The sequence below is a fragment of the Pseudophryne corroboree genome, chromosome 4 (genome assembly GCF_028390025.1).
Source record: "Pseudophryne corroboree isolate aPseCor3 chromosome 4, aPseCor3.hap2, whole genome shotgun sequence".
NCBI classification, from domain to species: Eukaryota; Metazoa; Chordata; class Amphibia; order Anura; family Myobatrachidae; genus Pseudophryne; species Pseudophryne corroboree.
The window spans coordinates 67,584,071-67,609,562 of record NC_086447.1 but is presented as its reverse complement, the minus strand read 5'-3'; the positions used below and the strand labels follow the sequence as shown (position 1 = coordinate 67,609,562).

Genomic DNA, 25,492 nt, shown 5'->3' with positions numbered 1-25,492 from the left:
GGATAGCTACATATGGTATGTGTGTGTATATGTAGGGGGGCACCAACATTTATCATGCCTCCGGGCGACTGGGACGAACTTACTCCACTGACTCCAACCACATGTGAATGAGCCTCATGCGTTGATCCGCTGTATTTTACACTGCATGTTACAGCTGGTGGGATGGCACTGCACCCCCCCCCCCCTTCCCATGCGCTGATCCCGCTGTATTCTACACTGCATGTTACAGCTGTCGGGATGGCACCCCCCATGCGCTGATCCGCTGTATTTCACACTGCATGTTACAGCTGGCGGGATGGCACTGCACCCCCCCCCCTCCCCACCATGCGCTGATCCGCTGTATTTTACACTGCATGTTACAGCTGGCGGGATGGCACCCCCCATGCGCTGATCCGCTGTATTTCACACTGCATGTTACAGCTGGCGGGATGGCACTGCACTCCCCACCATGCGCTGATCCGCTGTATTTTACACTGCATGTTACAGCTGGCGGGATGGCACCCCCCATGCGCTGATCCGCTGTATTTCACACTGCATGTTACAGCTGGCGGGATGGCACTGCAACCCCCCCCCCCCCCCCCCCCCATCCCTCTCGGCTCTATACCAGATTGTACATTTCACATTCTGAAATGAGCGCAGAACTTAGTTGTTAAACATCTTAATGATAAAAAAGAAGATTATGAGGTAATTGTGTCCCCAAATTCTTATTACTTTGGTGTTATATTGTTGGAAAGTGGACAGTTAGTGAACATAAATGACTACTATGCGTTGTAATCTTTTTAGGTGTAACAGGAATTATGCAGTTCTGTAGATCACCTTTTATTTTACAGGTTCCAAAAACTGTGGAAGACATTCACAAGGTTACAGATTACTATGAGAGGTGACATAGGGCCTAACTCAGCATGAGACGCATCTGCGATGCATTGGCATACCGAGGCCCCCATGCAGTGTCCTCATGCACAGGAGTCACACTGCACATGTGCACAGAGTGAGATGTGACGGCATCTCCCTTATGCATACGCCCCGGCCTGACTGACAGGCAGAGGTGTTAGTGGGGTGGGCAGGGTGCGCCGACGTGGCATTTTGGAGGTGTTGAAGTGGCGTTGGGCGTGCGCGGTACGGACACCGGATCGTTTGCATGGCGTCCCAGTGACTGCCTTCGCAGTGGATAAATTGTACTGTAGTTTTGCACATTTTTGCAAAACCACAACTCATGCTGAATTAGGCCCATAGACTAAGGACCCCTAGTGTGTGATATTCTTGCATACGTGGGTCTTACAGCCGCGGTACGGCGCAGATCTCATGAGGCATGGGGGGAGTGATTATTCCACAAAAACAACAATTGAGTCAAAGGCTTCCTTCGGCGCATGGGAAAAATTGAGGAATGATTGAAACTTTCCTCAACCATGTAGTATAACGTATTAATAGGCGTACCCCCACTCACGCTGCAATGAGGTGGGTTAAACTCATCAAGGTATCTTTAATTTTCTAATGTCAAAAAGAGGGTCTCAGATGGCGTACCCCAACTCACACGATAATGGGAATCTGGACTCCTATCAAGGTTTCTTTAAGGTGTCTTCTAACGATAGTTTATGCAGGTGTGTCCTCCATACGTGATGACATCATTTACATGCGGAAAACGACAAAAAAATATCCAATGTATAGAATTTTCTATACCATACACTATAAACTGTGCAATTATATATTGTTATAGTAATTGTGATTCCTTCACCAGATTGTAAATGAGGCAGGCGTACCCCTCACTCACACAGAGATTAGATGTATAACTCGTATAAAGGTATCTTTGTGTTGAACGAGGGTAAAAATCTCATGGGCGTACCCCAACTCACACGTGAAGCAATGGATGGAATCTCATCAAGGTATCTTTATCTGGTCTTTATAACACACCCACACTCACACAGGGGTTTGATGTATGACTTCTAAGGTGTCTTTTTGTGCAGAGGGAAAGGATATGAATATCTCATGGGCGTACCCCAACTCACACGTCAAGAGGCAGATTGAATCCCATCAAAGGTATCTTTACCCTGTCCTTATATCAACACCTTATGCAAGGGAAATCCTCTGTACCAATCTTTGGCAGTATTAAACTCCAAGGCATAAATCCCAAAATTGAGAGAATTCAAAGAAAGAGAGTCTTTGTGTGACATATGGTTTCCAAAAACATCGGTAACATCAAAGTTCCAAAAAATTTTTTTATTGAAAACCATAAGATATTTTATATTCCACAAAAATTGACATCTATAGCCTATTTGATATCAAAAAAATTTGATATCAAAAAAATTGTTTACATCCAAAAACATAAATACAGGAATGGAGTTAAAAAATGTATGTCCACTGAAAATTCAATAAAAAATAAAAACTCAAAAAATTAAAAATTCAATAAAAATCTCCCTTATGCGTACGCCCCGGACTGACTGACAGTCAGAGGTGTTAGTGGGGTGGGCAGGGTGCGCCGACGTGGCATTTTGGAGGTGTCGAAGCGGCGTTGGGGGAGCGCGGTACGGACACCGGACCGTTTGCATGGCGTCCCAGTGACTGCCTTCGCAGTGGATAAGTTGTACTGTAGTTTTGCACATTTTTGCAAAACCACAACTCATGCTGAATTAGGCCCATAAACTAAGGATCCCTAGTGGGTGATATTCCTGCATACATGTGTCTTACAGCCGCGGTACGGCGCAGATCTCATGAGGCATAGGGGGAGTGATTATTCCAGCTGCTGCCGTTAGGTCCACCTCACTCACATACGGGGGTTTCCGGAATGTAAACTTTTGTAGCAGACTCGTAATGAACAGGAACAGCTCCGTTTTCGCCAGATTTTCCCCAGCACAGACCCTGTGACCTGTCATTCATCCAACAAAGAGAAGAGAAGTGTTACAATAAAGAACATAAAATGCTACTAAACGGATTATGGAAGACACTGAGATTATAAATGCAGTATCCTCACTGTATCCACTCTGTAACTATAAGGGATGTGTATAAGTCCTACTGTATACAGAAACATATTTATCTGTGTATCTCTGTGAAAGGAAGCTTCTAAATTTCATTGATGCCAGTAGATACACAACAGCCAGCTACCACAGAACAAATGGTTATTATTATTATATGCAGATGTATATGGCATGGCCGCAACTAGGGGGGGCTAAGGGGGTCCTACAGCAGTTGACCAGTCAGAGTCTCCCACAATACTGTATCAGAGGTGCTTGTTAGTTTTCTTGTGTTCCTATCCATTTTCCTAGGGAATGTGTGCTGGATGCACCCTGACGGTGCCAAATGTTTATTACTGTGTTTTTGTGTTCATAGGGGGCGCCAAATTACTGCTTTGCCCTGGGTGCCAAAAATCCTAGTTTCGGCCCTGTACATGGTCTGTCTGGAGCATATCACTATGGGGGTCAGTCCCACCCGATCGTATGCTGCAGTTTTTTGCAGCGGTGCGATCGGATCTAAACTGCACATGCGCCGCGACCGCAATGCGCAGGTGCATCACTCCCTGGCAACGGCCGTCGCCAGGGAGCGACGGAACTAACGAAGAAAGTGATCGCACCCGCGACCGCAAGAAGATTGTCCCTGCTGTCCCCCATATTGTGTCCCTGCTCTCCCCTATACTGTGTCCCTGTTCTCCCCCATACTGTGTTCCTGCTCTCCCCCATACTGTGTCCCTGTTCTCCCCCATACTGTGTCCCTGCTCTCCCCCATACTGTGTTTCTGCGCTCTCCCCACACTGTGTCCCTGATCACCCCCCATACTGTGTCCCTGATCACCCCCCGTACTGTGTCCCTGCTCACCCCCATACTGTGTCCCTGCTCTCCCCATACTGTGTCCCTGCTCTCCCCATACTGTGTCCCTGCTCTCCCCATACTGTGTCCTTGTTCTTCCCCATACTGTGTCCTTGCTGACCCCCATACTGTGGCCCTGTTCTCCCCCATACTGTGTCCCTATTCTCCTCAATACTGTGTCCCTGCTCTCCCCCATACTGTGTCCCTGCTCTCCCCCATTCTGTGTCCCTGCTCTCCCCCATTCTGTGTCCCTGCTCTCCCCCATTCTGTGTCCCTGCTCCCCCCATTCTGTGTCCCTGCTCATCCCCATTTTGTGTCCCTGCTCATCCCCATACTGTGTCCCTGCTCATCCCCCGTACTGTGTCCCTGCTCTCCCCCGTACTGCATCTCTGTTCTCCCCCTTACTGCGTCCCTGCTCACCCCCATACTGTGTCCCTGTTCTCCCCCATACTGTGTCCCTGTTCTCCCCCATACTGTGTAGTCTCCCCCCCATACTGTGTCCCTGCTCTCCCCCCAAACTGTGTCCCAGCTCTCCCCCCAAACTGTGTCCCTGCTCTCCCCCCAAACTGTGTCCCTGCTCTCCCCCCAAACTGTGTCCCTGCTCTCCCCCCAAACTGTGTCCCTGCTCTCCCCCCATACTGTGTCCCTGCTCTCCCCCCATACTGTGTCCCTGCTCTCCCCCCATACTGTCTCTGCTCACCACCATTCTGTGTCCCTGCTCACCCCCATTCTGTGTCCCTGCTCACCGCCATACTGTGTCCCTGTTCACCCCCATACTGTGTCCCTGCTCACCCCCATTCTGTGTCCCTGCTCACCCCCATTCTGTGTCCCTGCTCACCCCTATACTGTGTCCCTGCTCACCCCCATTCTGTGTCCCTGCTCACCCCCATACTGCGTTCCTGTTCTCCCCCATACTGTGTCCCTGCTTTCCCCCATACTGTGTCCCTGCTCTCCCCCATACTGTGTAACTAGTCTCCCCCCATACTGTGTAACTAGTCTCCCCCCATACTGTGTCCCTGCTCTCCCCCCATACTGTGTCCCTGCTCTCCCCCCATACTGTCTCTGCTCACCACCATTCTGTGTCCCTGCTCACCCCTCATACTGTGTCCCTGCTCACCCCCCATACTGTGTCCCTGCTCACCCCCCATACTGTGTCCCTGCTCACCCCCCATACTGTGTCCCTGCTCTCCCCCATACTGTGTCCCTGCTCACCCCCATACTGTGTCCCTGCTCACCCCCCATACTGTGTCCCTGCTCTCCCTCATACTGTGTCCTTGCTCTCCCCCATACTTTGTCCCTGCTCTCCCCCATTCTGTGTCCCTGCTCACCGCCATACTGTGTCCCTGTTCTCCCCCATACTGTGTCCCTGCTCACCCCCATACTGTGTCCCTGCTCTCCCCCATACTGTGTCCCTGCTCTCCCCCATACTGTGTCCCTGCTCTCCCCTATACGGTGTCCCTGCTCCCTCCATTCTGTGTCCCTGCTCATCCCCCATACTGTGTCCCTGCTCATCCCCCATACTGTGTCCCTGCTCATCCCCCTTACTGTGTCCCTGCTCATCCCCCACACTGTGTCCCTGCTCTCCACCGTACTGTGTCCCTGCTCACCCCTATACTGTGTCCCTGCTCACCCCCATTCTGTGTCCCTGCTCACCCCCATACTGCGTTCCTGTTCTCCCCCATACTGTGTCCCTGCTCTCCCCCCATACTGTCTCTGCTCACCACCATTCTGTGTACCTGCTCACCCCTCATACTGTGTCCCTGCTCACCCCCCATACTGTGTCCCTGCTCACCCCCCATACTGTGTCCCTGCTCTCCCCCATACTGTGTCCCTGCTCACCCCCATACTGTGTCCCTGCTCACCCCCCATACTGTGTCCCTGCTCTCCCTCATACTGTGTCCCTGCTCTCCCCCATACTTTGTCCCTGCTCTCCCCCATTCTGTGTCCCTGCTCACCGCCATACTGTGTCCCTGTTCTCCCCCATACTGTGTCCCTGCTCACCCCCATACTGTGTCCCTGCTCTCCCTCTTTCTGTGTCCCTGCTCTCCCCCGTACTGTGTCCCTGTTCTCCCTCATACTATGTCACTGCTCTCCCCTATACGGTGTCCCTGCTCCCTCCATTCTGTGTCCCTGCTCATCCCCCATACTGTGTCCCTGCTCATCCCCCATACTGTGTCCCTGCTCATCCCCCATACTGTGTCCCTGCTCATCCCCCTTACTGTGTCCCTGCTCATCCCCCATACTGTGTCCCTGCTCTCCACCGTACTGTGTCCCTGCTCTCCACCGTACTGTGTCCCTGCTCTCCACCGTACTGTGTCCCTGCTCACCCCCCATACTGTGTCCCTGCTCACCCCCCATACTGTGTCCCTGCTCACCCCCCATACTGTGTCCGTGCTCACCCCCCATACTGTGTCCGTGCTCACCCCCCATACTGTGTCCCTGCTCACCCCCATACTGTGTCCCTGCTCATCCCCATACTGTGTCCCTGCTCATCCCCATACTGTGTCCCTGCTCATCCCCCATACTGCGTCCCTGCTCTCCCCCGTACTGCATCTCTGTTCTCCCCCGTACTGCATCTCTGTTCTCCCCCTTACTGCGTCCCTGCTCTCCCCCCTTACTGCGTCCCTGCTCTCCCCTATACTGTGTCCCTGTTCTCCCCATACGGTGTCCCTGCTCTCCCCATTCTGTGTCCCTGCTCTCCCCCATTCTGTGTCCCTGCTCTCCCCCAATACTATGTCCCTGCTCTCCCCCCATACTGTGTCCCTGCTCTCCCCCCATACTGTGTCCCTGCTCCCCCCATACTGTGTCTCTGCTCTCCCCCCATACTGTGTCCCTGTTCTCCCCCATACTGTGTCCTTGCTCTCCCCCCATAATGTGTCCCTGTTCTCCCCCATACTGTGTCCCTGCTCTCCCCCATACTGTGTCCCTGCTCACCCCCATACTGTGTCCCTGTTCTCCCCCATACTATGTCCCTGTTCTCCCCCATACTGTGTAACTAGTCTCCCCCCATACTGTGTACCTGCTCTCCCCCCAAACTGTGTCCCTGCTCTCCCCCCATACTGTGTCCCTGCTCTCCCCCCATACTGTGTCCCTGCTCTCCCCCCATACTGTCTCTGCTCACCACCATTCTGTGTCCCTGCTCACCCCCATTCTGTGTCCCTGCTCACCGCCACACTGTGTCCCTGTTCACCCCCATACTGTGTCCCTGCTCACCCCCATTCTGTGTCCCTGCTCACCCCCATTCTGTGTCCCTGCTCACCCCCATTCTGTGTCCCTGCTCACCCCTATACTGTGTCCCTGCTCACCCCTATACTGTGTCCCTGCTCACCCCCATTCTGTGTCCCTGTTCTCCCCCATACTGCGTTCCTGTTCTCCCCCATACTGTGTCCCTGCTTTCCCCCATACTGTGTCCCTGCTCTCTCCCATACTGTGTAACTAGTCTCCCCCCATACTGTGTAACTAGTCTCCCCCCATACTGTGTCCCTGCTCTCCCCCCATACTGTGTACCTGCTCTCCCCCCATACTGTGTCCCTGCTCTCCCTCATACTGTGTCCCTGCTCTCCCCCATACTTTGTCCCTGCTCTCCCCCATTCTGTGTCCCTGCTGACCGCCATACTGTGTCCCTGTTCTCCCCCATACTGTGTCCCTGCTCACCCCCATACTGTGTCCCTGCTCTCCCTCTTTCTGTGTCCCTGCTCTCCCCCGTACTGTGTCCCTGTTCTCCCTCATACTATGTCCCTGCTCTCCCCTATACGGTGTCCCTGCTCCCTCCATTCTGTGTCCCTGCTCATCCCCCATACTGTGTCCCTGCTCATCCCCCATACTGTGTCCCTGCTCATCCCCCTTACTGTGTCCCTGCTCATCCCCCATACTGTGTCCCTGCTCTCCACCGTACTGTGTCCCTGCTCTCCACCGTACTGTGTCCCTGCTCTCCACCGTACTGTGTCCCTGCTCACCCCCCATACTGTGTCCGTGCTCACCCCCCATACTGTGTCCGTGCTCACCCCCCATACTGTGTCCGTGCTCACCCCCCATACTGTGTCCCTGCTCACCCCCATACTGTGTCCCTGCTCATCCCCATACTGTGTCCCTGCTCATCCCCATACTGTGTCCCTGCTCATCCCCCATACTGCATCTCTGTTCTCCCCCTTACTGCGTCCCTGCTCTCCCCCCTTACTGCGTCCCTGCTCTCCCCCCTTACTGCGTCCCTGCTCTCCCCCCTTACTGCGTCCCTGCTCACCCCCCATACTGTCTCTGCTCACCACCATTCTGTGTCCCTGCTCACCCCCATTCTGTGTCCCTGCTCACCGCCATACTGTGTCCCTGTTCACCCCCATACTGTGTCCCTGCTCACCCCCATTCTGTGTCCCTGCTCACCCCCATTCTGTGTCCCTGCTCACCCCCATTCTGTGTCCCTGCTCACCCCTATACTGTGTCCCTGCTCACCCCCATTCTGTGTCCCTGTTCTCCCCCATACTGCGTTCCTGTTCTCCCCCATACTGTGTCCCTGCTTTCCCCCATACTGTGTCCCTGCTCTCTCCCATACTGTGTAACTAGTCTCCCCCCATACTGTGTAACTAGTCTCCCCCCATACTGTGTCCCTGCTCTCCCTCCATACTGTGTACCTGCTCTCCCCCCATACTGTGTCCCTGCTCTCCCCCATACTGTGTCCCTGCTCTCCCCCCATACTGTCTCTGCTCACCACCATTCTGTGTCCCTGCTCACCCCCCATACTGTGTCCCTGCTCACCCCCCATACTGTGTCCCTGCTCACCCCCCATACTGTGTCCCTGCTCACCCCCCATACTGTGTCCCTGCTCACCGCCATACTGTGTCCCTGCTCACCCCCCATACTGTGTCCCTGCTCTCCCTCATACTGTGTCCCTGCTCTCCCCCATACTTTGTCCCTGCTCTCCCCCATTCAGTGTCCCTGCTCACCGCCATACTGTGTCCCTGTTCTCCCCCATACTGTGTCCCTGCTCCCTCCATTCTGTGTCCCTGCTCATCCCCCATACTGTGTCCCTGCTCATCCCCCATACTGTGTCCCTGCTTATCCCCCATACTGTGTCCCTGCTGTCCACCGTACTGTGTCCCTGCTCTCCACCGTACTGTGTCCCTGCTCTCCACCGTACTGTGTCCCTGCTCACCCCCCATACTGTGTCCCTGCTCACCCCCCATACTGTGTCCCTGCTCACCCCCCATACTGTGTCCCTGCTCACCCCCCATACTGTGTCCCTGCTCACCCCCCATACTGTGTCCCTGCTCTCCCCCCATACTGTGTCCCTGCTCTCCCCCCATACTGTGTCCCTGCTCACCCCCCATACTGTGTCCCTGCTCACCCCCCATACTGTGTCCCTGCTCACCTCCCATATTGTGTCCCTGCTCTCCCCCCATACTGTCACCCCCCATACTGTGTCCCTGCTCACCCCCATACTGTGTCCCTGCTCTCCCCCATACTGTGTCCCTGCTCACCCCCCATACTGTGTCCCTGCTCACCCCCCATACTGTGTCCCTGCTCACCCCCCATACTGTGTCCCTGCTCACCCCCCATACTGTGTCCCTGCTCTCCCCCATACTGGGTCCCTGCTCTCCCCAATACTGGGTCCCTGCTCTCCCCCATACTGTGTTTGAATCAGCCACAATATTGTAATATATGTACTTGTGTTATGTTACCTGATACACTCTAGGTAATATATTCATGTTAGCCATAGTTATCCATTGTTTACTTACAGTACAGTGGACACTCAAAGATTGAGTCATATAAGGTACCATTGTCCCTTTTGTTTATCCCTATTGTCCAACAGTGAGCTGACCAGACAGGGTGGCTCACTGGCTGACATAATCACCTTGATTAGAATATGTATTGTATTCCAGTGCTTTAAGATCCTAAAACAAAGAAGAAAGTAAAACACACCCCTGCAATATGAAGCTTCTGGGAGTTAAGCATGGAGATTCTCTGCTCCTAGACTAAAGGGGGATACACACAGGAGATTTCTCCCGGAGATGTGTGCTGAGCGATCTATCACAGACCGCTCGGCACACTTTTCTCCCCCCGCTCAGCACAGCGCGATGTGTGAGGGGGGGGGAGGTGTATGTGTGTGGGGGGACCGCTCATTTCACCCAGCGGTGAAATGAGCGATCTCATACCTCCCAATTGTCCCGATTTTCGCGTGACCGTCCCGTTTTTTGGGGACTGTCCCGCTGTCCCACCCGCTTGCCACAGTGTCCCGCGGTGGGGGGGTCAGTTGGGAGGCTCTGTCAATCGCTGTTCTGCTTAGCAGAGCAGCGGTGAATAGACGCTGTGCGCATGCGCACAGTGTCTATTCAGTGGAGTCAGAGGGAGAGGGAGCATGCCAGCGGCTCACAGAGCGATGGGCATGCCCCCTCAGTGACGAAAACGGGGCCATGCCCCTTTTTCGGGAGCGCGCCACAAAACAGTTAAGTTGGGAGGTATGCGATCTCGCTAGAATGGGCCTGCATCTGTTTATAACCCATTCTGTTGTAAACCTCTGTTGGTTTTTCATCTACAACCATGACTGAGTGATTTAGGGGACTATTTATCACCATACGCATTCAAGGATGCGGACGTGGTGTGATAAAATCGCCCGAATCCGCACTGCGATAATTGATTACATCGCATGGATGTATCAGTTACCGCATACAGGGACAGAGCTTGCGAGAAGGCTCTGTTCCTGCGATGACAATCCGCAGCATCAGCGAGGTATTTTTCAGAAAAAAGACACCAATGGCCTGCTGCGCATGCGCCACCACCATTGCCACTACCGCCGCCAGGTCGACCCCCCCTCCCCGTCACAACTACCCCCTGCACCGCCGACCCCCCACACACGGTAATTATAATTACCAGTCCAGGGAGCCATGATCACTGCTCCAGCAGGGCTGGCAGGAGTCAGATACTGTGCACTGCTGTGACCCCCAGTGCCGTAAAGTGAGCCGCCATTTTGCAGCATCCCTTTACTGCACCGGAGGTCACAGCGCAGCACATGGAGGACCTGGCGCCCGGCAGCCCGCACCGGCTCCCTGGACTGGTAACTTTTATGTTTTTGTTTTGTCGTTTACTTTTTTGTTTTTACAAGTGATCAACTTGTGTGCCCATTGGACACACAGAGCTGATCACACTGGCCGGATCCCGCACAGCTTTCTCTGCCAGGGGGCAGAAGTAGGGATCTCGCAGTGCTGCTCTGTGATTTCGCCAGCCTTGGCTGGTGTTAATATCACAGGGCACACTGTGGTATTGTTTTTATTTTTTTTTCATCCACATCCCATTTTTCATTATAACTATGGAGAATGCAATGTGAGTTACTAAAACAGTGACGATTAAAGGGTTTGGAGCAGTTTTTCACGAAAACTGCTCCAAAAGCCCTTTATTATTTTTTAGTGATACTAAAATAATGTGAAAAGCATCTGAAAACACCCTTTCTCATCTGTCCTAGAGGATGCTGGGGTCCACTTCAGTACCATGGGGTACAGATGGTTCCGCAGGAGCCATGGGCACTTTAAGACTTTTCAAGGGTGTGAACTGGCACCACCCTCTATGCCCCTCCTCCAGACCTCAGTTTTAGAAATGTGCCCAGGCAGACTGGATGCACTCCAGAGGAGCTCTACTGAGTTTCTCTGAAAAGACTTATGTTAGATTTTTTTATTTTCAGGGAGAACTGGAGAACTGCTGGCAACAGTCTCCCTGCTTCGTGGGACTGAGGGGGCAGAAGTAGGAACCAATTTCCTAAAAAGTTTCATGGCTCTGCTTCTGGCTGACAGGACACCATTAACTCCTGAAGGGAACTGAACGCTAGCCGTGCCTAGATGATCACTCTCACAGCACGCTGTCACCCCCCCTCACAGAGCCAGAAGACAGGTGAGTGTTAGAAGACAGATCTTCAATCAAGAAAGTGACGGCTAAAGGTTCCGCGCGGCTGGCGGGAGCGCAGTGCGCTATGTTGCCCACACATATACAGGCACTGCAGGGTGCAGGGCGTGGGGGGGGGGTGCCCTGGGCAGCATGAAACCTATGGAAACTGGCATAAATAAGGGGCATAAGTTGCTGAGGCACAGCCCTACCCCCGCCAGTATAAAAAATTATCTCATAAAAGCTGAGGAGAAACACACCACTGAAGAGTGGAGCTTCCTCCTCAGTCAGCCAGCACACTGCTCAGCGCCATTTTCTCTCTCTCCTCAGGCTGCAGAGACAACGCTGGTCCTCCTCCACTACCGAACAAGTATCAGGGTGCAAAACAGGGGGGGGCCACAGTGAATTTGGTGCTATATAATTGTGTGATTAACATTATAAAAGCGCTGCATGTAATTGGGCATTTTGTGTTCACAGACATTGTGTTACTGGCGCTGGGTTGTGAACTGGCAAATCCTGTGTCCCTCTGACAGATTTTACTGTGGGTCTGTCCCCTATAAGTCCCGGAGTGTCTGTGGTGTGGTTGTACACGTGTGTGACATGTCTGTGGCAGGGAACTCTGTGGAGACATGTTAGGGACACAGAGGTATAATATGACACCAAGAGCCTGACTGGGTGAAAGGTTACAGGATAGTGTGAATCGTATCAGTAAGATGTTGGACTGAATCTCATACAGAAAATGAAAATAATCTGGTGAAGATGTGATTTTTAATAGTTCTACCTTTCATCCACAGGGACCTTTCTGGGTCACATACAAATCTGCACAAGTAGTACAAACTGATACCGACATGGACTCTGATTCCTGTGTCGACACTAGTGATTCCAGGGGAATAGGTCCTAAATTAGCAAAAAAGCATTCAAAACATGTTTTGACTATAAAGGAGGTGTTAGAAGTTACGAAGCCCCCTCTTTTACCACAAGGAGAGGGTTTACTTTAGTAAAGAAGTAATGTAATTTTCCCTCCACCTCAGGGAGTCTGAGTTAACCTGAAAAGAAATGTCAGATTCCCAAAAGGAATTCAGGCAGCTTACCTTTTTCCAAAAAAGGTGGGAGTCACCCCACATTTTAGACAGGGCCCTGTCATAAAAGAGAAAAGGTGTTTCTCCCTGCGCCTGGAATGGCTTCACTTAAGGAGCCGACAGACCGCAAGTGAGTGAGGTGATCTATTGATGTGGCCAATGGGACACTACTCAGGCCTACCATTTTCTGTCAGTGGGTGAGTAGTGCTATTGAAAAGTGGTCAGAAAACTTGTCATTAGACATTGACACAATAGATGGAGATGAGATACTCCTAACGTTAGGTCATATCAAAGACGCTGCTGCTGTACTTACTAGAAACCATGAATTATATTGGTTTCTTGGGATCAAGAACCGCTACCATGGCAGTATCATCTCAGAGGACATTGTGGATTCACCAGTGGAATGCTGATGCAGATTCCAAAAGAAATATGGAGGCTCTCCCGTATAAAGGTGAGGCCTTGTTTGGTGATGGGCTGGATGCGTTAGTCTCGGCGGCTACTGCAGGTAAGTCGACATTCTTGCCTTATGCTCTTACACAGGCGAAAAAGACACATCACTCTCACATACAGTCCTTTCGGCCCAACAAATACAAAAAGGCCAAAGGTTCCCCCTTTTTTGCAGGTAGAGGAAGGGGAAAAGGAATGAAATTCGCAGCGTCTCCCGGATCGCAGGAGCAGAAGTCCACCCCTGCTTCTGCCAAATCTGCAGCATAACGCTGGGGCTCCCTTGCGGGAGTCAGCTCGGGTGGGAGCATGTCTGAAACTTTTCAGCCAAATTTGGATACAATCTGGCCTGGACCAATGGGTCTTACAAATAGTGTCCCATGGGTACAAACAAGAGTTTCAAGACGTCCCCCCCCCATGCCGATTTTTCAAATCGACCTTGCCAGCTTTTCTTCCGGGAAGCGAGGCAGTAACAACGGCAATTCAAAAATTATGTCAGGATCAGGTCATTGTCCTGGTACCCTTGGCACAGTAAGGAGAAGGTTTTTTTAGCCAAGCCTCTTCGTAGTTCCGAAGCCGGACAGCTCGGTCAGACCGATTTTAAACCTGAAAAATCTGAATCTCTACCTGAAAAGGTTCAAGTTCAAGATGGAATCCCTGAGGGTAGTGATTTTCAGTCTGGAAGAGGGGGACTTCATGGTGTCAGTAGACATAAAAGATGCTTACCTGTATGTTCCTATTTATCCTCCTCACCAAGCTTATCTGAGATTCGCAGTACAGGATCGCCATTACCAGTTTCAGATGTTGCCGTTCGGACTCTCCACGGCACCGAGGATATTCACCAAGATGATGGCGGAGATGATGGTCCTCCTTCGTTAAAAAGGAGTCAATATAATTCCTTATCTGGACGATCTCCTGATAAAAGCGAGATCCAGGGAACAGTTGGTGCAGAACATCGCACTCTCCCTGTCAATACTCCAACAACACGGTTGGATCATGCATTTTCCAAAGTCGCAATTGGAACCGACGACAAGATTGTCCTTTTTAGGGATGATTCTGGACACAGAAGTACGGAGAGTATTTCTTCCAGTGGAAAAGGCTCTGGAAATCCAGAAAATGGTCAAACAAATATTGAAACCAACAAGCGTGTCGATCCATCAATGCATTCGGTTGTTGGGGAAAATGGTAGCGGCCTACGAGGCCATACAGTTTGGCCGATTTCATGCCAGAGTATTCCAGTGGGACCTGTTGGACAAGTGGTCTGGATCCCACCTACACATGCTCTGGAAAATAATCCTGTCCCCCAAAGCCAGGATTTCACTCCTGTGGTGGCTACACAGTTCTCACCTACTAGAGGGACACAGGTTTGGGATTTACGACTGGGTCCTAATAACCACGAATGCAAGTCTCCGAGGCTGGGGAGCTGTCACACAGGGGGAAAGCTTCCAAGGAAAATGGTCAAGTCAGGAAGCCTGCCTTCACATAAACGTTCTGGAATTGAGAGCCATTTACAACGGCCTTCTACAAGCGGTACTTCTTCTTCAAGATCCCGTGCAGATCCAGTCGGACAATGTAACAGCAGTCGTGTACAGAAACAGGCAAGGCGGAACGAAAAGCAGAGCGGCAATGGCAGAGGTGACAAGGATTCTCTTCTGGGCAGAAAGACATGTTAGAGCTCTGTCAGCAATTTTCATTCCGGGAGTGGACAACTGGGAAGCAGACTTCCTCAGCAGACACAATCTCCATCCAGGAGAGTGGGGCCTCCACCAAGAAGTCTTCACAGAGGTGACAAGTCTTTGTGGAGTTTCTCAAGTAGACATGATGGCATCCCGTCTAAACAAGAAGCTTCAGGGATATTGTTCCAGGTCGAGAGACCCTCAAGCAATAGCAGTGGATGCACTGGTGACCCAGTGGGTGTTTCGGTCGGTATATGTTTTCCCTCCACTTCCACTGATTCCAAAAGTTCTCAAAATAATAATAAGAACAAGAGTTTGAACAATCTTCATTGCCCCAGACTGGCCAAGGAGGGCTTGGTATCTAGAGCTTCAGGAGTTGCTCACAGAAGATCCTCTGCCTCTTCCTCCTCGAGAGTACCTACTACAGCAGGGGCCGTGTGTGTATCAAGACTTACCGCAGCTACGTTTGACGGCATGGCTGTTGAGCGTTGGATCCTAGCCCGAAAGGGTATTCCCAAGGAAGTCATCCCCACTCTTATTCAGGCCAGGAAAGGAGTAACGTCTAAACATTACCAACATATTTGGAGAACATATGTGTCTTGGTATGAATCCAAGAAAGCTCCTACGGAAGAGTTTTGAGTTGGGACATTTTCTCCATTTTCTGCAGGCTGGTGTGGATGCGGACCTTAGATTGGGGTCACTCAAGCTCCAGATTTCGGCCTTATCAGTTTTCTTTCAAAAACAATTGGCCTCCTTTCCAGAAGTTCAGACGTTCGTGAAAGGGGTTCTGCACATCCAGCCTCCATTTGTGCCTCCAGTGGCACCATGGGACCTTAATGTGGTGTTGCAGTTCCTTCAATCAGATTGGTTTGAACCTCTGCAGGAGATAGATTGAAGTTTCTCACTTGGAAAGTGGTGATGCTTTTGGCCTTGGCATCCGCAAGGCGGGTGTCTGAGTTGGGGGCCTTGTCTCACAAGAGCCCTTACTTGATCTTCCATGAAGATAGGGCAGAGTTAAGAACTCGTCAACAATTTCTTCCAAAGGTGGTTTCGTCCTTCCACATAAACCAACCTATTGTGGTGCCAGTAGCTACTGACACTTTCACTGAGTCACAGTCTCTAGATGTGGTTAGAGCTTTGAAGATTTATGTCACAAAAACAGCTCGATTACGGAAAACAGAGGCTCTGTTTGTCCTGTATACTCCCAGCAAGATTGGGTGTCCTGCTTCTAAGCAGACTATTGCGCGCTGGATCAGAGGGACAATTCAGCACGCTCATTCTAGGGCAGCTTGCCGGTACCGAAGTCGGTGAAGGCCCATTCTACTACAAAAGTGGGCTCATCCTGGGCGGCTGCCCGGGGCGTCTCGGCTTTACAACTTTGTCGAGCAGCTACTTGGTCAGGTTCAAACAGTTTTGCTAAATTTTATAAGTTTGACACCTTGGCCGATGAGGACCTCAAGTTCGGTCAATCGGTGCTGCAGGGTCATCCGCACTCTCCCGCCCGTACTGTAGCTTTGGTATAACCACATGGTACCGAAGTGGACCCCAGCATCCTCTAGGACGTATGAGAAAATAGGATTTTAATACCTACCGGTAAATCCTTTTCTCTTAGTCCGTAGAGGATGCTGGGCACCCGACCCAGTGCGTACTTTACCTGCAGTTTGTTCTTTATAGTTAAACAAGTTGTGTTTCATTTGTTTTCAGCATGTTGCTGTAAATGGTTCATGCCTGTTGGCATGTGTCATGTTGAATGCCATGTTGTGCGTCATGGTTGAGGTGTGAGCTGGTATGAATTAGTATAAAAGTAAATCACTTCCTCAAAATGTCCGTCTCCCTGGGGACAGTTCCTATAACTGAGGTCTGGAGGAGGGGCATAGAGGGAGGAGCCAGTTCACACCCTTGACAAGTCTTAAAGTGCCCATGGCTCCTGTTGAACCGTCTATACCCCATGATACTGAAGTGGACCCCAGCATCCTCCATGGACTAGGAGAAAAGGATTTACCAGTAGGTATTAAAATCCTATTTTTTCACATTTTCTTCTTAGTAAAAATAATGTTAATAAATAGGCCTCTTAGAACCCTGTATCTTCACATTTGGTGTCAGCAGTGGGATCACTCAGGTTACAAGCACAGTAGCAAGATATCACAGCAGAATGGAGGCAGTAATACAATCCTACAAAAACAACAAGAATGGAGTCCTGCAGGAACTGTGTCATGCAAGAAAAATTGTAATCAACACAGTGGAGGATACCAAGGGATCCCTAATTAGAAAATTGGCTTAACGGGACTTGGAGCGCCCTTATGATGAGGAGGAAGAGGACAGAGGAGGATATGGTCCAGAACCTTGCAGAGGGGACCAGTAATGGAACCAGAACAGTGGAGCTTGCAGAGGGAAGTTCATCAGCACATCCGCAGGCTGGGAAGTCAGATATGTTATTTATTTTTACAAAGATGCAGTATATTTGGGAGTACTGGAATGAAGCTCAGCGGGTAATCAGCAGATGGAGAGTATCCAGCAAACAGGACAAGTTGTGTCATCTGGGGAATGCGTTCCTGCACCGCAGAAGTAAAGCAGCCACATGGAATCTGCTGGGGGAGCCAGAGTTTGTGGAATTCAGAGTGGAAGTGATCGCCACAGTGGCTCAAATGACACAAAGAATCCAATATACATAGACAGAAGGGCAAGTCTAGAATAAATTGTTTTCCCAGAAACAGCCAGAGGAATAGTCACTGGATTATGGGCTCCTGGATACCCCAGCATGGCAAGACCAGTGTCACAGGGTGGATGCTGATCATCTGCAACAGTTTCTCCTATACCCAAGGGAAGAAGCTGCCTAGTGTTCTATACTGAAGGAGACTAGCACTGAAGTGAAGAAAGCAGTGCCCACAATCCAGGCACCCCAGGAGGAACTGCACTATAACTTTCCTTTGCTGAGATGGAAGATAAGGACTTAGTGAGAGATTGCTTCTCGGCCTTTTGGCTAAGATCAAGGGTAGTATCTGTTCTTATCAGTTTTACTGACTGACAGACAGTGATGCATCTTGTTTCTTAGACCTCCAACTGTCCTTCTCAGGACTAAGCTGTACCACCTGGCCAAGAAGCTGAAAGACTACATGCCGAAACTGCGAGGAAAGAAGGACTTCGCCCCGAAGAGGAAGAAAGCACTGCATCATCCCCTAGCTGCAGCGGAGGGTTAGACTTGTTTGCTCTGCCCTCTGAAGTAGCAGCCTCCTCCTCTACAAGCAAAGGCTGCGAGAAGAGAAGGCCTTTGAATGAAGAGGGTGAGAGAGCACTGCATCGCCGCCTAGCTGCAGAGGAGGGTTAGACTTGTTTGCTCTGCCCTCTGAAGAAGCAGCCTCCTCCTCCCCTCCTCTTGACACCAACCCTTCGCCGCACCTCTGACACCAGCAAGGTGAAGCCAGAAGGATGGCCTCAGCTGCTCCAGCACCGGTGCCGACCTCAGCCTCTGTTCCGGTCCCCCTTACTGGGAAGAAGCAGCCTAGGAAGAAGGGAAATCAGCTGGCCTAAGTAAGGGCTGAATCAGCTACCTTCACCTCCACTGCCCCTGCAGCAGCAGCACCTGTGGAGCCCAGCCAGGACCGCTCCAAGGCCTCACCAGCCTTGAAAACCTAGATGCGGCAAACCATGGTGATGAAGCTGAAGGAGGTTTATGGAAAGATGCCGGATATAACGGTTTAAATCTTCGGGAAGAAGTTGGTACTTGAACAGGGATTCTCAATGGCTGAAACCCTCAGCATCCAGAACTACCTGAAGGGGATCTTCTATGTCACTTTCGCCTCCATTGCTATATGCAAGAGGTACTGGGAAGCGGTGAAAGCGGTGAGACCCGAATCCCCTTTCTCTCGCTTCGTGGGCAATTGCCCTATTCAAAGAGAGGAGAGTTTAGGTAGGGTTTCAATGTGGAACCCACACACACCTGACAGAGACATTGCTACCTTCCTGGGACGATTCTGCTCAGTGGTCAAGGAACCCTTCATCCTGGATGGAAATGGCTTCAAGACAGGCAAGTGGGCTGTAATTGTCAGACTGCAAAAGAACAATTCAAGACCAGATGGTGTCAAGCACGTGCCACCATGCATTTTCCTGGGGGGATCAACAGGACTGCATTACTCTGAATAACCGTGGGACTGCTGGAAGCGCAGTGAGAAAGATCACATTGGAAGAGACTGCAAGATCTCTGCCTGCAGGAATTGCTGGTTGGCAAGTTATGAGACCAAATACTGTCCGAAAAGCAAGACATGCAACCTCTGTGGCAAGATGGATCATGTCTACAGGGACTGCTCCAGTAGGGTGAGATCCTATTCTGCTGTGGTGACTGGATGTGACTCCATCTTCAAACTGCCATCCTTGGGAGCACAGAAAAAACAGCAGCAGTCTCAGGAGGATAAGAAATCTTCCACCCCCACCTCCCTCCCTACCACCATCCCACCCTCTGTGACAGAGACTCCCCTCCCCAATGTTGTCACAACCCCTCCTATTTATCCCTCCTGCTCTCCGCTCCAATCTGCTCTCTCTCCCACCTCCACCCTCCACTGTCCCTCTCCTCTCCAAGGAAGATTTTCCCCCTCGTGTCCACTGCAGGTGCTGAACAGCCGAGGAGGAAGAGTAAGGAGTTTGACATCCCAGCTGCTGACCCCGACTCTTCTAAGAAACTGGCAGTTGAGCTGGTCCAGGACTCCCTCCTGCTGGAGAAAGAAATGGAAGCAATAGTGGGAGGATATGGGGATGATGTGGAGCCCGATTCTGACGCAATCTTCCTGATCGGCCAGATGATAGAGATAGGCATGCTGCTACCCAAACAGGGCGACACAGTGCCAATCCAGAGGAAGCACCGCCAGACAGGAGTGGTAACTGAATGTTGTACTGTGACCTAACCTCCTTTTCTCCCAACTAATGGTGTCTCTTTCCCTTTTCACCATTAATGTGAAGAGTATTAAAGATAACCTTAGGAGACAGTCTGTGTTACCTTTTTGGACAATCAGAAATGTGATCTGTATATGTTGCAGGAATGTTCTCTTCCTTTCTCTAGGTCCTACAGACATCTGGGTCTCACGGCGCCTCATATTGGTCTGGTGGGGGTGAGTGTAAGTCTGCAGGGGTCACCATTCTTATTAGGGGGAGCCTCTTCACACTAGATTCAGTACAGGAACTTGTCTGCTGCAGATTGTTTATCATGGACGGCTCCTGGGCAGGTGAGCCTATCAGGCTAATCTGCGTGTATGCACCCCCTGGTAAGAATGAGTGTTTGGAGCTTTTCCAGACCCTGCGACTGCAGCTTGCAACCACTAGGGTGGTAGTGATGGCTGGAGATTTCAACTGCTCCATGGAGGATGTTTGGAGCAGCACCTGCAACTATGCTAAACTGGATGTGATATCTAATCTGCTCATAGAAATGCTAACCAAAGCATCAGTGCAGGATGCTGTGGGCTCCATGAGGGCTGGCTCTGTGAATTGCACATGGAGATGTCACAGTGGCTCTGTGCATTCTCGCATTGACTTTGTGTTTACCTCTAGAGCAGTGAAGCAGACTAGGCATGCCATGATTCCCTGCTTCTTCTCAGCCTACTTCTTCTCAGACCACAGGGCCATTCTCTTCCAAGTAGTCCTGGGCAATGGTTTTCCTCCTGGCCCAAGCTCCTGAAAGTTGAATTGTGCCCTGTTGGAAAGAGAGGATGTGCTGGCGGAGCTGAAGGATGCCTACATCACATGGAAAAATGACAAATGTTATTTTGATTGTATGAGTGACTGGTGGGATTACGTTAAGGCTAACATTCACAGTTTCTTTCAGGTTAAAGTCAGACAACAGGTGTGTGACCAAAAGAGGAACTTCAGGAGACTGCAAAGACAATTGCAGTCCTTGCTGGACCTCCAACGATGCAGCTGGGATGTGAGAGACAAGCTGGATGAGAACAAAGGGGGCCTGAAAATACACTTTGTGGAGGAATCCAGGTGCATCATCTTCCGTTCCAAGGTGGAGAACCTAGAGAAGGGAGAGAAATTTAACACTTTCTTTTTCAGGAAACTCCACTCTGGCCACACACCGATGACTGAGCTGCGAGATGAGATTGGTACTCCCAGACATGGGAAGGAGGGCATCATGAAAGTAAGAGACTACTACAACAACCTCTAATCCCCAAAGACAATGGTCAGTAATAAGGGTGATAAGTTCCTGTCAGGTATCACTAACATTATTACTCCTGCAAGTAAAGCAGCCCTGGATGCTCCCTTGGCATAGAAGGAGTTGCGCTCTGCTGCCAAATCCTTTAGTCAGGGCAGGATCCTGGGCAGTGATGGTCTCCCAGCAGAGCTCTATGTAGTGCTGTGGGACCTCATTGGCCTGGACCTACTCGAGCTGTATGAGCAGATGGTGGTGGAGAGCAAAATGCATCCTTCGCTGAGGGAGGGAATGATCATGATCTTGTATAAGCCTAAGGGGGAGAGATGTGAGCTTAAAAATTGGATGTCCATCTCTCTCCTAAAAGTGGACTACAAGATTGTCACCAAGGTACTCGCCAACAGGTTGAAGGCTGTCATCGGACAGATTTTCATGCAGACCAGACCTGCGGCATTCCTGGCTGCAGGTTTGCAGATAGCCTAGCCCTCCTCAGAGAAATGGTCCATTACATCAAGGACTGGAACGTGCATGCGGCTCTGGTCAGCCTTGACCAGTAGAAGGCCTTTGACAAAGTCTCACTAAAGTTGATTTGCAGGGTACTGCAGAAATTAGGGCTTGGTAAAATGTGTTGTACATATGTTAACCTGACACTGTACAAAATCAGTTTGTGCAGCTCTGCTACACATGTGATCGCACACTTACACAGCTAAAATACCCTCCCCCTGTAGGTGGTAACTATCCGATCGCAGGGCTGCAAAAATCGCCTGCTAGCGATCAGGTCTGAATTACCCCCTTAGTGTGGGATTTTAGCTGAAGAATTTCTATACCCAAAGCCATTCAATTATTTCCCATGGCAAGTCCACGGCTAGCAGACAGTGAACCATAGCTGCCAAGTTCAGTTACCACGCACGGAAAGCCTGCAATATGCCACAGAAGCACATGGATGTCTGTTCACATCTCAGGAGGCTGCGACACTTAACCCGGGAGCTAAAACCTCATGGTACATCCCACAGCTAAATTAATTAGCCCCTACGCAGATGAGGTACATGTCTACGGCGGCAGATGTTTGGGGGCAGCACAGATGCTTGTGGTGTTACTGTCAGCCCAAAAAGTACCAGTGTATATGGGTAGCACATGCACATACTGCCCCTATCAGCTGTACTACTTAGTAAATATGTACACGTAATTAAAAATATAAAATGTCATAGAGGCTTTTTCATTATTATTCTATTAAGTTGGCTATCATCAAATGAGGGCTTATAACCAATCAATCAAATTAAGCTAGCTGGGGTGGGGTTTCTCCGTTGCTGGCTGCAAACTACAGTGTATACAATATATTGGGTAATATCTTGATCCACGATGGATCACATTGACCAACGTATAGTGTGTGCCTCCAATTCTTTATTTCATGAATTGTGTGGTTGTGTATCATCTACTGCCCCCCAGGTGGGATGATGTGATGCCCTAGCATTAATAGCATGTCCAGCCTGTTGCGGGGGCGGACCGCGGCAGCTGTGTGATGTCACACGCAGCCGTTGCGACCCAGAACGCAGATGGTAGCCGCCTGCCAGCACAGCTAGGCTCTGCAGGTATAGGGAGCTACTAGGCAAGTGCGAAAGCATCATCGCCGTGCAATGCTTTTGCACTCGTGTGGGGGGAAGGGGGGAGGCCTGACATGCGGGGAGGACTAGCCCTGTGCTGGATGTCCCCCCGCATGTCAGCTACAATCAGGTCTGAATCACCCCCTGTGTTTGAAAAAATAAGAATTTACTTACCGATAATTCTATTTCTCATAGTCCGTAGTGGATGCTGGGGACTCCGAAAGGACCATGGGGAATAGCGGCTCCGCAGGAGACTGGGCACAAAGTAAAAGCTTTAGGACTAGCTGGTGTGCACTGGCTCCTCCCCCTATGACCCTCCTCCAAGCCTCAGTTAGGATACTGTGCCCGGACGAGCGTACACAATAAGGAAGGATTTTGAATCCCGGGTAAGACTCATACCAGCCACACCAATCACACCGTACAACTTGTGATCTGAACCCAGTTAACAGCATGATAACAGAAGGAGCCTCTGAAAAGATGGCTCACAACAACAATAACCCGATTTTTGTAACAATAACTATGTACAAGTAATGCAGACAATCCGCACTTGGGATGGGCGCCCAGCATCCACTACGGACTATGAGAAATAGAATTATCGGTAAGTAAATTCTTATTTTCTCTAACGTCCTAGTGGATGCTGGGGACTCCGAAAGGACCATGGGGATTATACCAAAGCTCCCAAACGGGCGGGAGAGTGCGGATGACTCTGCAGCACCGAATGAGAGAACTCCAGGTCCTCCTCAGCCAGGGTATCAAATTTGTAGAATTTAGCAAACGTGTTTGCCCCTGACCAAGTAGCTGCTCGGCAAAGTTGTAAAGCCGAGACCCCTCGGGCAGCCGCCCAAGATGAGCCCACTTTCCGTGTGGAATGGGCTTTTACAGATTTTGGCTGTGGCAGTTCTGCCACAGAATGTGCAAGCTGAATTGTACTACAAATCCAACGAGCAATCGTCTGCTTAGAAGCAGGAGCACCCAGCTTGCTGGGTGCATACAGGATAAACAGCGAATCAGATTTTCTGACTCCAGCCGTCCTGGAAACATATATTTTCAGGGCCCTGACTACGTCCAGCAACTTGGAATCCTCCAAGTCCCTAGTAGCCGCAGGCACCACAATAGGCTGGTTTAAGTGAAATGCTGAAACCACCTTAGGGAGAAATTGAGGACGAGTCCTCAATTCTGCCCTGTCCGTATGAAAAATTAGGTAAGGGCTTTTATAGGATAAAGCCGCCAATTCTGAGACACGCCTGGCTGAAGCCAGGGCTAACAGCATTACCACTTTCCATGTGAGATATTTTAAAGTCCACAGTGGTGAGTGGTTCAAACCAATGTGATTTTAGGAATCCCAAAACTACATTGAGATCCCAAGGTGCCACTGGAGGCACAAAAGGAGGCTGTATATGCAGTACTCCCTTGACAAACGTCTGAACTTCAGGAACAGAAGCCAGTTCTTTTTGGAAGAATATTGACAAGGCCGAAATTTGAACCTTAATGGACCCTAATTTGAGGCCCATAGACAGTCCTGTTTGCAGGAAATGCAGGAAACGACCCAGTTGAAATTCCTCTGTAGGGGCCTTCCTGGCCTCGCACCACGCAACATATTTACGCCAAATATGGTGATAATGTTGTATGGTTACATCCTTCCTGGCTTTGATCAGGGTAGGGATGACTTCATCCGGAATGCCTTTTTCCTTCAGGATCCGGCGTTCAACCGCCATGCCGTCAAACGCAGCGCGGTAAGTCTTGGAACAGACATGGTCCCTGCTGGAGCAGGTCCTTTCTTAGAGGTAGAGGCCACGGGTCTTCCGTGAGCATCTCTTGAATTTCCGGGTACCAAGTCCTTCTTGGCCAATCCGGAGCCACGAGTATAGTCTTTACTCCTCTCCTTCTTATGATTCTCAGTACTTTTGGTATGAGAGGAAGAGGAGGGAACACATACACTGACTGGTACACCCACGGTGTTACCAGAGCGTCCACAGCTATTGCCTGAGGGTCCCTTGACCTGGCGCAATATCTGTCCAGTTTTTTGTTGAGGCGGGACGCCATCATGTCCACCTTTGGTTTTTCCCAACGGTTCACAATCATGTGGAAGACTTCTGGGTGAAGTCCCCACTCCCCCGGGTGAAGATCTTGTCTGCTGAGGAAGTCTGCTTCCCAGTTGTCCACTCCCGGAATGAACACTGCTGACAGTGCTATCACATGATTCTCCGCCCAGCGAAGAATCCTTGCCACTTCCATCATTGCCCTCCTGCTTCTTGTGCCGCCCTGTCTGTTTACGTGGGCGACTGCCGTGATGTTGTCCGACTGGATCAACACCGGCTGACCCTGAAGCAGAGGTCTTGCCTGACTTAGGGCATTGTAAATGGCCCTTAGTTCCAGGATATTTATGTGAAGTGACGTTTCCATGCTTGACCACAAGCCCTGGAAATTTCTTCCCTGTGTGACTGCTCCCCAGCCTCTCAGGCTGGCATCCGTGGTCACCAGGACCCAATCCTGAATGCCGAATCTGCGGCCCTCTAGGAGATGAGCACTCTGTAACCACCACAGGAGAGACACCCTTGTCCTTGGAGACAGGGTTATCCGCTGATGCATTTGAAGATGCGATCCGGACCATTTGTCCAGCAGATCCCACTGAAAAGTTCTTGCGTGGAATCTGCCGAATGGAATCGCTTCGTAAGAAGCCACCATCTTTCCCAGGACCCTTGTGCATTGATGTACTGACACTTGGCCTGGTCTTAGGAGGTTTCTGACTAGGTCGGATAACTCCTTGGCTTTCTCCTCCGGGAGAAACACCTTTTTCTGTACTGTGTCCAGAATCATCTCTAGGAACAGCAGACGTGTCGTCGGAATCAGCTGTGATTTTGGAATATTTAGAATCCATCCGTGCTGTCGTAGTACTACT

General features: G+C 50.7%; 1 protein-coding gene and 1 pseudogene across 3 annotated transcripts in view; one reads left to right on the top strand and one right to left on the bottom strand.

Annotated features, from left to right (window-relative positions):
* Window positions 1-2,243: 2,243 nt before the first annotated feature.
* LOC134908899 (cytochrome P450 2K1-like) overlaps window positions 2,244-25,492 on the bottom strand; it is a 256,817-nt gene continuing 233,568 nt past the window's right edge. For all 3 annotated transcript variants that reach the window (XM_063915125.1, XM_063915126.1, XM_063915124.1), the window contains exon 9: window positions 2,244-2,860. In XM_063915125.1, coding sequence (XP_063771195.1) covers window positions 2,679-2,860 — 182 coding nt within the window. In that variant the 3' untranslated portion in view covers window positions 2,244-2,678. The remainder of the gene's footprint in view (window positions 2,861-25,492) is intronic.
* On the top strand, window positions 17,817-17,915 carry LOC134913234 (U2 spliceosomal RNA; annotated as a pseudogene).